Source organism: Gekko japonicus, unplaced genomic scaffold, assembly GCF_001447785.1.
Source record: "Gekko japonicus isolate JY-2015 unplaced genomic scaffold, Gekko_japonicus_V1.1 scaffold1297, whole genome shotgun sequence".
Taxonomy (NCBI): domain Eukaryota; kingdom Metazoa; phylum Chordata; class Lepidosauria; order Squamata; family Gekkonidae; genus Gekko; species Gekko japonicus.
In genome coordinates this window covers 336838-349390 of record NW_015169815.1, presented here as the reverse complement: position 1 = coordinate 349390, position 12553 = coordinate 336838, and the positions used below count along the sequence as shown (strand labels likewise).

The window sequence follows — 12553 nt, the reverse complement described above, 5'->3', positions numbered from 1 at the left end:
GGGGAACAGTGGGAGGGCTTCTAGTGTCCTGGCCCCACTGCTGGACCTCCTGATGGCACCTGGTATTTTTGGCTACTGTGAGACAGGGTGTTGGACTAGATGGGTCATTGGCCTAGATCCAACATTGGCTTCTCTTATGTTTTTATGAAGGGAGTGTTGACTCTCAAAAGCTTATATCCCAAAAATGTTGTTGGTCTCTAAGGTGCTACTGGAATAAAATCTAGCTGTTCTACTGCAGACCAATGTGGCTACCCTCTGAAAAGATGGAACATGGCATCTTGCACGTGGAAAAAAATGTGTGCACAAGCCTGAGACACTGTTATCTGATGGAGGGAAAGAACAGCAACTCTAAAGGATCCAACAGCAAGTATTTTACTCTCCACAGATGGTTGTCCAACTGGACTGAAAAATTCCCAGCCTCTCTTTGGAGCCACAGTAACAACCAGTTCATTTATTTTCAGCACTAATTCCTAGCAGGGACTAAGGCAGTCTAAAAAAGACTGACCCAAATTAAAGGAACAGACATTGCAGGCATAAGCTGTGAGATACATGGGTATCTGAAGAAGACAGACTGACAAAAGCTCTTCTTAAAATAAATGTTACTGTCATTGAGCTGTTGTTTTATTATACAAACTGGCACTAGAGATTCTGAATGGCCTCAATTTATAACACTTTGGCCAATACCCTTCATGTTCCAGGATGGATTAAAACAGTGCATCAAGCTCCCTTCAAAAGGGTTAGTAAAAGGACCATATTGACCTGTTGATTAGCTACTTAAAGGCAAAGTGCAGCAGAGAAATTCCACTTCCCATCCAGGCTATTTACAGCACTCACACTCTACAGTGGCTGAATTAGAGATGAAGTGCTATTTAACCTGCAGATCATGAAGCACAACAGAGACGATGTGGAATCAAGCATATATTTGCTAAAGGATTGTAGTAGAGGCGGTAACATCAGCTAATGATTACAGTTTGTACATCAAAGACTGTGCCCTATGGGGTAGCTATTTTGAGTATAAACATAAGATGCCCTTTAAAAATATGGGCACAGAGTTTATCTGTCCCCCTTCTTACTCCCCAACAGGGACTCAAAGTGGCTTATAACATTTTGCACTTTTCCATTCCATCCCCACCAGAATCCTATGAGGTAGGTCAAGTTGACAGAATGCAATGGGCCCAAGGGTCACAAGCAAGCTTCTGAGGCAGAATGGGTCGCCCAGATCTTAGCCCAGTGCTCTAACCACTATACCACACTGGATCTTGCTACAAAAGGTGTCACAAAGGAATGATTCCAGAGATAATCTGAGCTCAGTTGAAATAAGAACTTTCTCCCAGAACTAGCAGTGAACCTGAAAACTCTGGGGAGAGTCAGTGTCAGTCCCCAGTAGGAAAAAAGGAGTGTGGGCATACATGAAACCAACAGGGGAAAATTGCCTTCAGAAGGACTGGGCTTAGAGATGTAGGTTCATAATTGCTACTGAAAAACAAGTGCACCAAGGAGCTCCAAACCATCACTGATGGGTCCGAAGGCTACCATGGGACCAAAAGGAGAGGCAAACTGCTCAGGCTTGCTTCCAAAAAACACACTTGCTGAATGGTTCCAAGTTCCCCATGGAGACAGCAATACCAAGTCTTGCCTCTGTTTGAAGCAGCATCTGTGGTGAAAGCTCCTTAGGATTAAGCATCAGTGCTGAGAGACTGCAGCAAGATGGTGGAACCGAAGCTGCTTGGTCACACTGTCAGCTTTAGAACTAGGCATTAGCAAGAGGGCTTCAAGCCGAGACCAAGAGAGAATCGATTCTAACCTGGGAACCAAGGCAGTCCCAATAGAGTGAGTCTGGTAGTGCTAAGTGAAGCTCAGCTGGCCTCAAGTATAACTACTTTGTCTCAGAACACAAATAAAAACAAGAACAGCAACTCTCCAAAACTGAAGGAGCTGCAGCCAAAGGCTTTGAAAAGAGATGGTGAATCGGAGCCTCTGCCAGACCACACCTTGACAGGGAGGAGGAAGGTGCCTTTATTTAGGCTGACCAAAGCCTCTGAAAAAGAGCTCACTTGAGTCCAGGTCTGTCAAATTATGCCTTCTGGCTAAACTGGTGACAGAAAGAGCGGCCAGCTCTGTTGTGTGATCTCCCCAGGCAGATAAGGCACAGACAATGAGCATATATCAGCACCATTTTAAAGGCACACTCAGCACAATCCTGAGAAGGCCCCTTTTGAGCCATAATGACAAAGTGGAAAACCAGAAATTTTTCTTCTTTAAATGTAGTTTATTCCTCACTAGAATGACCAATGACAAAAAACTTTTGATAGAAACGAGTCTCCCCAGCCTCAAGAATGTGGTTAGGTGAAAAAAGAGACCAGCAATGGAGATCCTCTCTTCGCTGTGGCAAAAAGAGTAGTGCCCCTCCTCCAGGTCATGTGATCATTTTGGTGGGAAAGTGCCAAAGGAAGGAGGGGCACTCCTAACCTATTAGAAAGCTTTGGAAATATTTTCCATGGCTGGCCTGAACACACACAGTCCCAAAGTGGGACTGCACAGAAGCCACAACAAAGACTGCAGTGCCTTGTATCTTGAGCCTTGTTTTATTGACCTGTTGCCCCTCACACCATACAAAACCTTTATCACACTAATCCTTGCAAAAACAAATTGAAATTTAATGGGCAAACACACACACACATACATGCAAACACCTGCAGGCACAGAACTTAAAATAAAATCACAATATGTTGTTACTCATCCTTAAGCAAGTAGGTCTCCTTACTTCTGGCTTATGTGTAGTCCTTTTAGGGATAGGCAGCATTTAATTTCAGAGCATGTTTCTTACCTGCATGGCAAAGTGCTGGTGCTGCTGACTTGGCTCACCAGGGTGTGGTTCTGGTACTCGTGGTGATCCATATGCTTTTGCAGGATCAGACCCATGCAGAGAGCCAAACAGTCCTGGCACTGCTGGCCTCTGACAGGAGAAAAGAAATCACACACGAGGCTTGTTAGGAAACGGAACTTGTAAAAAGGAACAGTCTTCAATTACTTCAGATCCAGAATTCACTTTTCAATCTGCTACATGGCACCTATTCTTTACTTTTAAAAAAGAACATATCTAGCTGCTCCTCAACCTTTCCAGTTATTTCTCTCTAAAAACATATTGCAAGTGGTGGAGTGAGGCTTGATCCAGCTATGAGGAACACTTGTGGCTGCCAGTTGAAGAACAGCCCACTAGAGAAGCTGATGACAATGTTTACCATCAGCAGAACCAACTGGTAACCACATGCCCTACTAGGCGAGGGCTTTGCCCATTTTCCTGAAATGGGGCAGGTGTCACATTGGGGACGATGCTCAGAAGAGCCACAGGCAGCATATCACAGAGCCACGCCTGGCTTCTGAGCCACAGAGTGACTATCAATGATCTAATGGATTCAAATAAAAGGTTCCTACCCTGATGACTTTTTCTTCTGAGTATTAGGAATCAACTACAGACCAAGTGTATTGTAGAGATGAGCTCAAATCATACATTTCTTGGGAAGTTTTAACAGGTTACTCATGATTGTTGTATTTGAGGCTGGATAGGAATTTCTCCCTCGAGTCAGATGTTCTAATTTTTTAGAGCACTGACCTTTGTTTCTTGAACCATCTATTGATGTATATAAGGCTAAGAGGCCTGGCCTTTCTGGCAGATGGCTGGCCTAGATGAGCTTTTTATCACTTTCAGAATCTGAGAGGAATATCTTTGGAATATGAACCAATGGACTGTTTACTGGTCACATTAAAATGGTGCTTAAACTGCCAATTACTAGGTCCAGACTAGGTCTCTTTCTTCCATCAAGTACATGGATTTTTTCAAGTGTGATGTAAACTCCACCAAGGGGGAAATAATGAGGAAAGGGAGCAAAGATTAGGACAGCATCAAGGAGGGTATAACAAAGGAAGAGGAGCTTGAATGCCTTGTTAATAATGTTGGAATTTGGCTACAATTTCTGCCAAAATGTTCCCCTCCCCTATTGACTCATTAGACTGGTATTTACCATCTGCCCAGGATGGGATACATGGCTGGGCATTCCACCGTAGTGGTGTGACTGCAGGAAGCCTCGGCCATTGGAAGAGGCCACCTCCCCAGTGGGTGGCATCGAACTGCTACTTGGATCTTCCACAGAGGAGGATAAGGAGGAAGATGAAGAACTGGGAACTCGATGTTTTGCCCTATGTGGTGGAAGTTTTCCTCCATTTTGTAGATGCTGTTGTTTCCTGCCGGGCCCTTCAGAGTCCTTGGATCGTGTCCAAACACTACAGCGTATGGTTCGACGACTTCTTTTCTCCCGCTTCCCATCTTCTCTGATCCAGAACTCATCATCTGTGTCCCCATCTTCTCCAGGGAAGTGCTTCATCATTGCCCGGTGAAAACATCTTTCCAAGTTGTAAGCCATTTTAGTGTATTCTGTGTTTAAAGAACAAAATGAGCAAAAATGTCCTAGGCAGGGGCATTTTGAACATTCATACTTTTTCTTCTGTTTAAGCCTACCCTCAAACTCCAGACTCTACTGCTACAAGATTACTTCTGCTTAAAATCAAGCAGAATTGGAACCAGAGAGTCCTATGGACATCAGTGCATGACTTCTTTGGGGCCTTAATAGCACTACATTTTTAACTGTGGAATTTAATAGTTGCCTTATGATTAATGTGTAAATCTTTAGTCTAATAGTTGCACAGAATAGCACCAGGACATGTATGCTGAGTCTAGTCATATCTCAGAATAGGCGCAGTACTTACCAATGGCTAGAAGATACGGCTTTAGAATAAGCCAGAGTTTCTAATGCTTCTCCCATGACTAGCAGTTCATGTGCAGATTTAGGACAAACAAAATAAAGTGCTTTTTCACATATAATTAATTTGTGGAACTTGCTGCCAAGGGATACAATGAAGGCTGCTATTTTAGATGGCTTTAAAAATTCATGGAGGACAAGCCCATTAATGACCATTAGCCATAATTGCCAAATGTGACCACCGTGTCTGAAGGCAGTGTGCCTCTGAATGCCAGGTGCTGGAGGGGATACAGTGTGGGTGGGTGGAACTTTGTGCCCCTGCTGTGGTACTTCTGGGCATCTGGCCAGTCACACTATTTAAGACAGGATGGTGGACTAGATGGATCATTAGCCTGATCCAGTGGGCTCCTCTTATGGTTTATGAGCTTACCAGCTGCTTTACTTCCTGCCACACAAAACAGACAAAACCATTTCTAAAGCTCTTACCACTGTTTTCACCATTGTATTTAAGGCAGTTCCTGAACATGGTCTTCATGTCTCCCACAAATTGTTCCTTGGTGTAGTATTGTCCTCCATTTAGTTTCTTTTCCATGCTAGAGATATCCATGGGAGACTGAAAAATACCAAGCTTTGCTTCAGTCATAATATTTATTTAAAACAAGAGAGTGAGAAAGGCAGTAATGGATGGTCTTCATGTCTCCCACAAATTGTTCCTTGGTGTAGTATTGTCCTCCATTTAGTTTCTTTTCCATGCTAGAGATATCCATGGGAGACTGAAAAATACCAAGCTTTGCTTCAGTCATAATATTTATTTAAAACAGGAGAGTGCAAAAGTCAGTACTGGGATACAATCTCAAAAATGACAGAATGATTTCGGTCCGATTCCAAGGCAAACCATTCAACATCACAGTAATCCAAGTCTATGCCCCAACCACTGATGCAGAAGAGGCTGAAGTGGACCGGTTCTATGAAGACCTACAAGACCTCATAGAACTAACACCAAAAATGATGTCCTCATCATCATAGGGGACTGGAATGCTAAAGTAGGAAGTCAAAAGGTAACCGGAATAACAGACAAGTTTGGCCTTGGAAAGCAAAATGAAGCAGGGCAAAGGTTAACAGAGTTTTGTCAAGAGAACACACTGGTCATAGCAAACACCCTTTTCCAACAACCTAAGAGGCGACTCTACACATGGACATCACCAGATGGGCAACACCGAAATCAGACTGACTATATAATTTGCAGTCAAAGATGGAGAAGCTCTACCCAGTCAGTAAAAACAAGACCTGGAGCTGACTGTGTTTCAGATCATGAGCTACTCATTGCAAAATTCAGACTTAAACTGAAGAAAATTGGGAAAACCACGAGGCCATTCAGGTTTGACCTAGATCGCATCCCTGATGAATATACAGTAGAGGTGAAGAATAGATTCAAGGGTCTAGATTTGATAGATAGAGTGCCTGAAGAACTATGGACGGAGGTTCGTGACATTGTACAGGAGGCAGCAATCACCACCATCCCAAAGAAAAAGAAATGCAAGAAAGCAAAGTGGCTTTCTGATGAGGCTTTACAAATAGCAGAGGAAAGAAGGAAAGCGAAAGGCAAAGGCGAAAAGGAAAGATTTACCCAACTGAACGCAGATTTCCAGAGAACAGCAAGGAGAGATAAGGAGGCCTTCCTGAATGAACAGTGCAAAGTAATAGAAGAAAACAATAGAATGGGAAGGACTAGAGATCTCTTCAAGAAAATTGGAGAAATCAAGGGAGCGTTCCATGCAAAGCTGGCCATGATAAAGGACAAAAACGGTAGGGACCTAACAGAAGCAGAAGAGATTAGGAAAAGATGGCAAGAATACACAGAAGAACTATACAAGAAAGACCTCAATGTCCTTGACAAACACGACGGTATAATCACTGACCTTGAGCCAGACATCCTGGAATGTGAAGTTAAATGGGCCTTAGAAAGCATTACTAACAACAAAGCTAGTGGAGGTGATGGTATTCCAGCTGAGCTATTCAAAGTCTTAGAAGATGATGCTGTTAAAGTTCTGCACTCCATTTGCCAGCAAATTTGGAAAACGCAACAGTGGCCACAGGATTGGAAAAGATCAGTATACATTCCAATCCCAAAGAAGGGCAATGCCAAGGAATGTTCAAACTATCGCACAATTGCACTCATATCACACGCTAGCAAGGTCATGCTCAAGATCCTACAAGCTAGGCTTCAACAGTACGTGGATAGAGAACTACCAGAAGTACAAGCTGGGTTTCGAAGAGGTAGAGGAACTAGAGATCAAATTGCCAACATTCGCTGGATTATGGAGAAAGCAAGAGAGTACCAGAAAAATATCTACTTCTGCTTCATTGACTATGCTAAAGCTTTTGACTGTGTGGATCACAACAAACTATGGCAGGTCCTTAAAGAGATGGGAGTACCAGACCACCTCACATGTCTCTTGAGAAACCTGTATAAGGGCCAAGAAGCGACAGTTAGAACCGGATATGGAACAACTGATTGGTTCAGCATAGGAAAAGGAGTACGACAAGGATGTATATTGTCGCCTTGCTTATTTAATATATATGCAGAGTACATCATGCGAAATGCTGGCCTGGATGAATCACAAGCGGGAATTAAGATTGCTGGGGAAAAGATCAACAACCTCAGATATGCAGACGATACCACTCTGATGGCAGAAAGTGAAGAGGACCTCAAGAGCCTCTTGCTCAGGGTAAAAGAGGAGAGCGCAAAAGTGGGCTTGAAGCTCAACATCAAAAAAACTAAGATCATGGCATCCGGCCCCATGACTCCTTGGCAAATAGAAGGGGAAGTCGTGGAAGTGGTGACAGACTTCACGTTCCTGGGATCCCAGATCACCGCAGACTGTGACAGCAGTCATGAAATTAAAAGACGCCTGCTCCTTGGGAGGAAAGCGATGGCGAACCTAAACAGCATGATAAAAAGTAGAGACATCGCCCTGCCAACAAAAGTCCGCATGGTCAAAGCAATGGTATTCCCAGTAGTCATGTATGGCTGCGAGAGTTGGAATATAAGGAAGGCCAAGCGCCGAAGAATAGATTGTTTTGAACTGTGGTACTGGAGAAGATTCTTGAGAGTCCCTTGGACTGCAAGAAGATTAAATCAGTCAATCCCAAAAGTAATCAACCCTGACTGTTCCCTGGAAGGCCAAATAATGAAACTGAAGCTCAAATACTTTGGCCACCAAACGAGAAGGGAGCACTCACTGGAGAAGACCCTGATGCTGGGAAAGATTGAAGGTCAAAGAAGAGGGGGACGGCAAAGGATGAGATGGTTAGACAGTGTCATAGATGCAACGAACATGAAATTGAGCAAACTTCAGAGGACGGCGGAAGACTGGAAGGCCTGGCGTGATCTGGTCCATGGGGTCATGAAGAGTCGGACTCGACTGTGCAACTGAACAACAACAAATGCTACCTCACAACAATACTGGGTCCCCAAGGTGGCAAATCAGAACATTAAAAACATTTCAAACATTAGAAACATCTCCAAACATTAAAGATAGTGTTTAAAATATAAATATATACACATTACTTTATTTAAGACAATTAAATAAAACACAAACAGGGCTAATAAGAGTTAATGAGGGAATGCCAAAAAGTCTTCACCTGCTAGCAGAAAGCAACGATAGAGGGCAACAGACAAATTTTCCTGGCATGGAAGTTCCAAAGTTTCAGTGGTACAACTGAGATGGCCCTTTCCTCAATAATGGGCCTTGAAAGCTCCAGCAAGGCCCTCTCAAAAGCAGATTTCTGCAAGCCAGTGATCAGAATGCAGAAATATGTTAGCAGCCTACCCATTAGGATGCTTACCTTAATGATCTGATAGTAGTTTGGAGCATAGGATTCATCAACTGGCTCCAAGAAAGGCCAGGAGTCCTTGTGGGCTTTCACCACATCTAGAACTGTCAGTAGTTAAAAAAAAAAAAAAGGCGGTAAAGTTATACATACAAACAGAATATTAACTCTGTTTTTTAAAAAGCACAACCTGCAAAGTAAAGGTCTGGAGACTGACCTTTGTACATAGCTGTAAACTCATCATCCAGTTCAAAGCTGCAAAGAGGAAATGCAAAAATGAATATAAAGCCTCTCAGCCTCCAACTCTGGCTCTTGCACAGAATTGTAAAAGCTGAATGCTATATTCCAGCTGGGGGAATCTGCCAATGTCATGGTCCTAATTCTCATGCCACATGCCGTCAGTATACTTACAGGTCCTTGGCCTTCCTCTCCTCCCTAGCAGGTGAGCTGGGATCCAGATGGGAAAGCTCTGGAGGAAGCTCCTTTCCCTGGGCCAGCAAGCATGCCCCCTCTTCCCTGAGCTTCCTTCTCTTTGCTCGTTCTACAGATGGGGAGAAAGTCATTACATCTCTGAGTAGTTTCCACATACAAAAGTCTCAGGGGTTGCTCCATTCCAGGTTTCTGGAGATCATTCACATGCATGTAAATCACCAGTGAATTGCTGTCATCCTTTCAGTTTGGTGTGAGAGCCAGTTTGGTGTTGTGGCTAAGTGCGCGGACTCTAATCTGGGAGAACCGGGTTTGATTCCCCTCTCCACTTGCACCTGCTGGATGACCCTAGGCAAGCCATAGTTCTGGCACAGCTGTTCTTGAAAAAGAACATTTTTCTGTCAGAGCTCTCTCAGCTCCACCTACCTCACAAGGTGTCTGTTGTGGGGAGGGGAAGGGAAAGGAGATTGTAAGCCGCTCTGAGACACCTTTGGGTAGTTAAGGGTGGGATATAAATCCAATCTCTTCTTCTTCTTCAAAATGTAATGAAGTCATGGGGGATGCTGTGCTGCTGTTTTCCTGCTTCTGAAGCTTCAAGCCACAAACTACCATGCAGTGATACTACAGCGGGGCTTACAAAAGGTTGTTCAGCATAGTATGTCTTATCAAGGTCAGCAGTTTGGCATGACTGCTCCTAATCAGGCAGTGGCAGGGGAATTGGTTTTACTATTTTGCTAGGAAGAAGGGTGCCCATTGGGTGGGGAAAAGACAAAACAGCCCACCAATATGTTTGCATCAGCACACTGCATCCATAAGGGAGATATTCCCTACATGGGTGACCATGTGAGGCCCTAACTTGCTAAATTACAAAACTGCATTATGGAATCTGACCAGTCAGTTAATGGGACGGGGCATTTTGTGTGGCAAAGTGCTCTTCCAGCCCCTGGAACAATGTCTGGAGAGTAGAGTGAACTCTAAAATACAGATGTTGGTCATCTTTGTAATATACAAATGAGTTAATATAAATAAAGGTGGTAAAATAAGCAATATTTCAATATGCATTTCTCACTATGATTCTGTGATGGCTAGACTGGGTTATAATGCAGAAGATTTCCAGGAAAGGTAACTTGGATGATGAAAAGTACACAGGTTCCTCAAGAGGAGTATGACCACAACTGTTTAAGTAACAGAACCCAGTTATTAATATTTCTGCAAATGGAAGGTAAAGTAAGCAGTCACAGCTACTAAACAATCATTAAATGACTAAGTATATATATCTGATATCTGATTTTCAAATGTGAATTAACAAAATGCCTAAATAAAGTGACACAAGAGTTATGATGTACAAATGTAGTGACTGCAACATACATAAACCTAAGTTACATGTAGAAACCAATTCATTCCCACCCCCCATCCCAAATTTCAAATCTGGTCACATGGAAACCTGTTAAGAAAAAAGCACAGAGGGGGATTATCAAACTCTCCATCTGTTTAACTTGCTCCTCCCTCCTCCCCTGACTCCTTCAAATATTAATGGTGGAAGACTACTGGATTCCTCTCCTGACCCAAAGCAAAACCATTTCCAAAGTCTGTTAAAACATCTCTCTAAAATAAGAGGAGCATTCTGCTTCATAAAGTGATCCACATACCTTCCACTGCCTTCACTTTCTCCTCCATTTCTCGCTTCCTCTCTTCCTTTAACATTTGTTCCTGCTCCTTCTTCTGAACTGCCAGAAGGATTTGGCGCTCCTCCTCTTCTTCTCTACGTCTCTGCTTCTCCATTCTGCTAAGCACCATTGGGGTTACCTGCAGAAAATGATATGCAAAGTGGAGTTGCAATGCCTGAAATTGTGGTTATGGCTTAAATGTACCTAGAGTCCTCTTAAATATTTAGATACAGAGAGACTCTGAATAGGAACTTTAGTAATTTAAAAACTTTTTTTTAATACTGTTTTTAAAAAATAAAGACTATTTCACAGTAGAATGGTTTTTCTGTATTTTTTTTCTTGTTGCTCATACTTATAATGATGAAATGGGCAGATTTGTAAGAATGAGTAAACAGTGAAGAATTAAACAACCACAATAGGACTATAGCGCTTACAAACACTGTCAGAGTGTATGCTGAACTAAATATCCCCTAACCTATGCATCATTCTTCAGACAGTACCATAATATATTAAACAGACAAACTACATGGTTCAGAAAAATGGTCCATTCAGATTAACATTTCTTAGCCACCAGCAAAGACTATTCACCATTCCATCATCACCTCTGGCCTTCAGTATGGAAACATATAGGAACATCCTGAACATTAACAGTGCCCATTTAGTATGGCTGAGCCTAAATGAGGGACTACTGTTTGTCAAACATTTTGCCCCTATGAAAAGCATCTCTCCGCTATTTCAGCAATCTTTCAATGGGTGAACACAAATAGGGCCAAAGTGTTCACCTATTTTTTAAAAACTATATTCTGCCTCCTATCCCATATAATTTAAATGGGTAAATCAAAGAATCAGAATATAAAGCAAACCAGGTTAAAAGATTAAATATCCCAGACTGAGCATCTTCATTGAAATAAGATAATTTCCCCACATGTTTATAAGCAACTAATTTACAGAGTGTGATGGCCACAACAGAAAAGTCACTATTCTGTACTCCCGCCAATCTGGTCTCCTGCCTAAATGGGATCATGAGTAGGAAGGTCTGCTTCAACTGATCTTAATAGACATCTGCCCATGATCAACAATAATTCAAAAATCATTGCAAAGTTCAAAAGCAATTCCTCTTTAAAGGTGGATCTGAAATGCAGCAAGAGTTATAATTAGTGATTCCTTCTTAAGTGCAACTCAACAGAATCTATTGTGGCAACCAAGCCTAGAGGCATGGATGACAGTTGCCAGGCCTCTCTACTAAGTAGAAAACGCCTTAAATGCAATATGTTCCTATTAAGGTAAGATGTGCCACTCTGAAAATCCAGATGGTGGTGGAAAGTACTGTCAAGTCACAGCCGACACCATATGTGTTTTCAAGGCAGGAGACATTCAGATATGGTTTGCCATTGCCTGCCTCTGCATAGTGACCTTTGTCTTCATTGATGGTCTCCCATCCAAATACTAACTAGGGCCAACCCTACTTAACTTTCAAGATTTGACAAGATCAGGCTAGCTTGGGCTATACAGGTCAGGGCAAAAATCCAGGAGTGCTAACCAACTATCACATTTTAAAAAGAGGCAGAGACACCTGTCCTATTATAAACCCCTTGTTTATAACTTCCCCACGACCCAAAGTCCCCAACTACCATTACTTTCAATTATGTTATAATCTCTAATTCTAGTTCTGTGAATCCAACAGCACAGAGTACGTTATGCAAATTAGATGTTAGTTCTAGCTATGGGCTATATAGCATTCCATTAAAATATGCAATTTCCCCAAAACAGTTTCTGGAAGAGAAAATGGAAAATTATAGAGAATTATGAATTCAATTTTGTCAATAAACAGAACAAGAGGCCGGACCCGCGATACTTGCGGGGGGG

General features: G+C 42.5%; 1 protein-coding gene across 1 annotated transcript in view; it reads right to left on the bottom strand.

Annotated features, from left to right (window-relative positions):
* Positions 1-12553, bottom strand: part of CECR2 (cat eye syndrome chromosome region, candidate 2) — an 87549-nt gene that overhangs the window by 26845 nt on the left and 48151 nt on the right. Inside the window, exons 9-15 of the mRNA XM_015417167.1 lie at positions 10670-10826; positions 9003-9132; positions 8809-8846; positions 8607-8698; positions 5244-5370; positions 4023-4432; positions 2828-2956 (exon numbers count right to left, since the gene is read on the bottom strand). Coding sequence (XP_015272653.1) covers positions 2828-2956; positions 4023-4432; positions 5244-5370; positions 8607-8698; positions 8809-8846; positions 9003-9132; positions 10670-10826 — 1083 coding nt within the window. The remainder of the gene's footprint in view (positions 1-2827; positions 2957-4022; positions 4433-5243; positions 5371-8606; positions 8699-8808; positions 8847-9002; positions 9133-10669; positions 10827-12553) is intronic.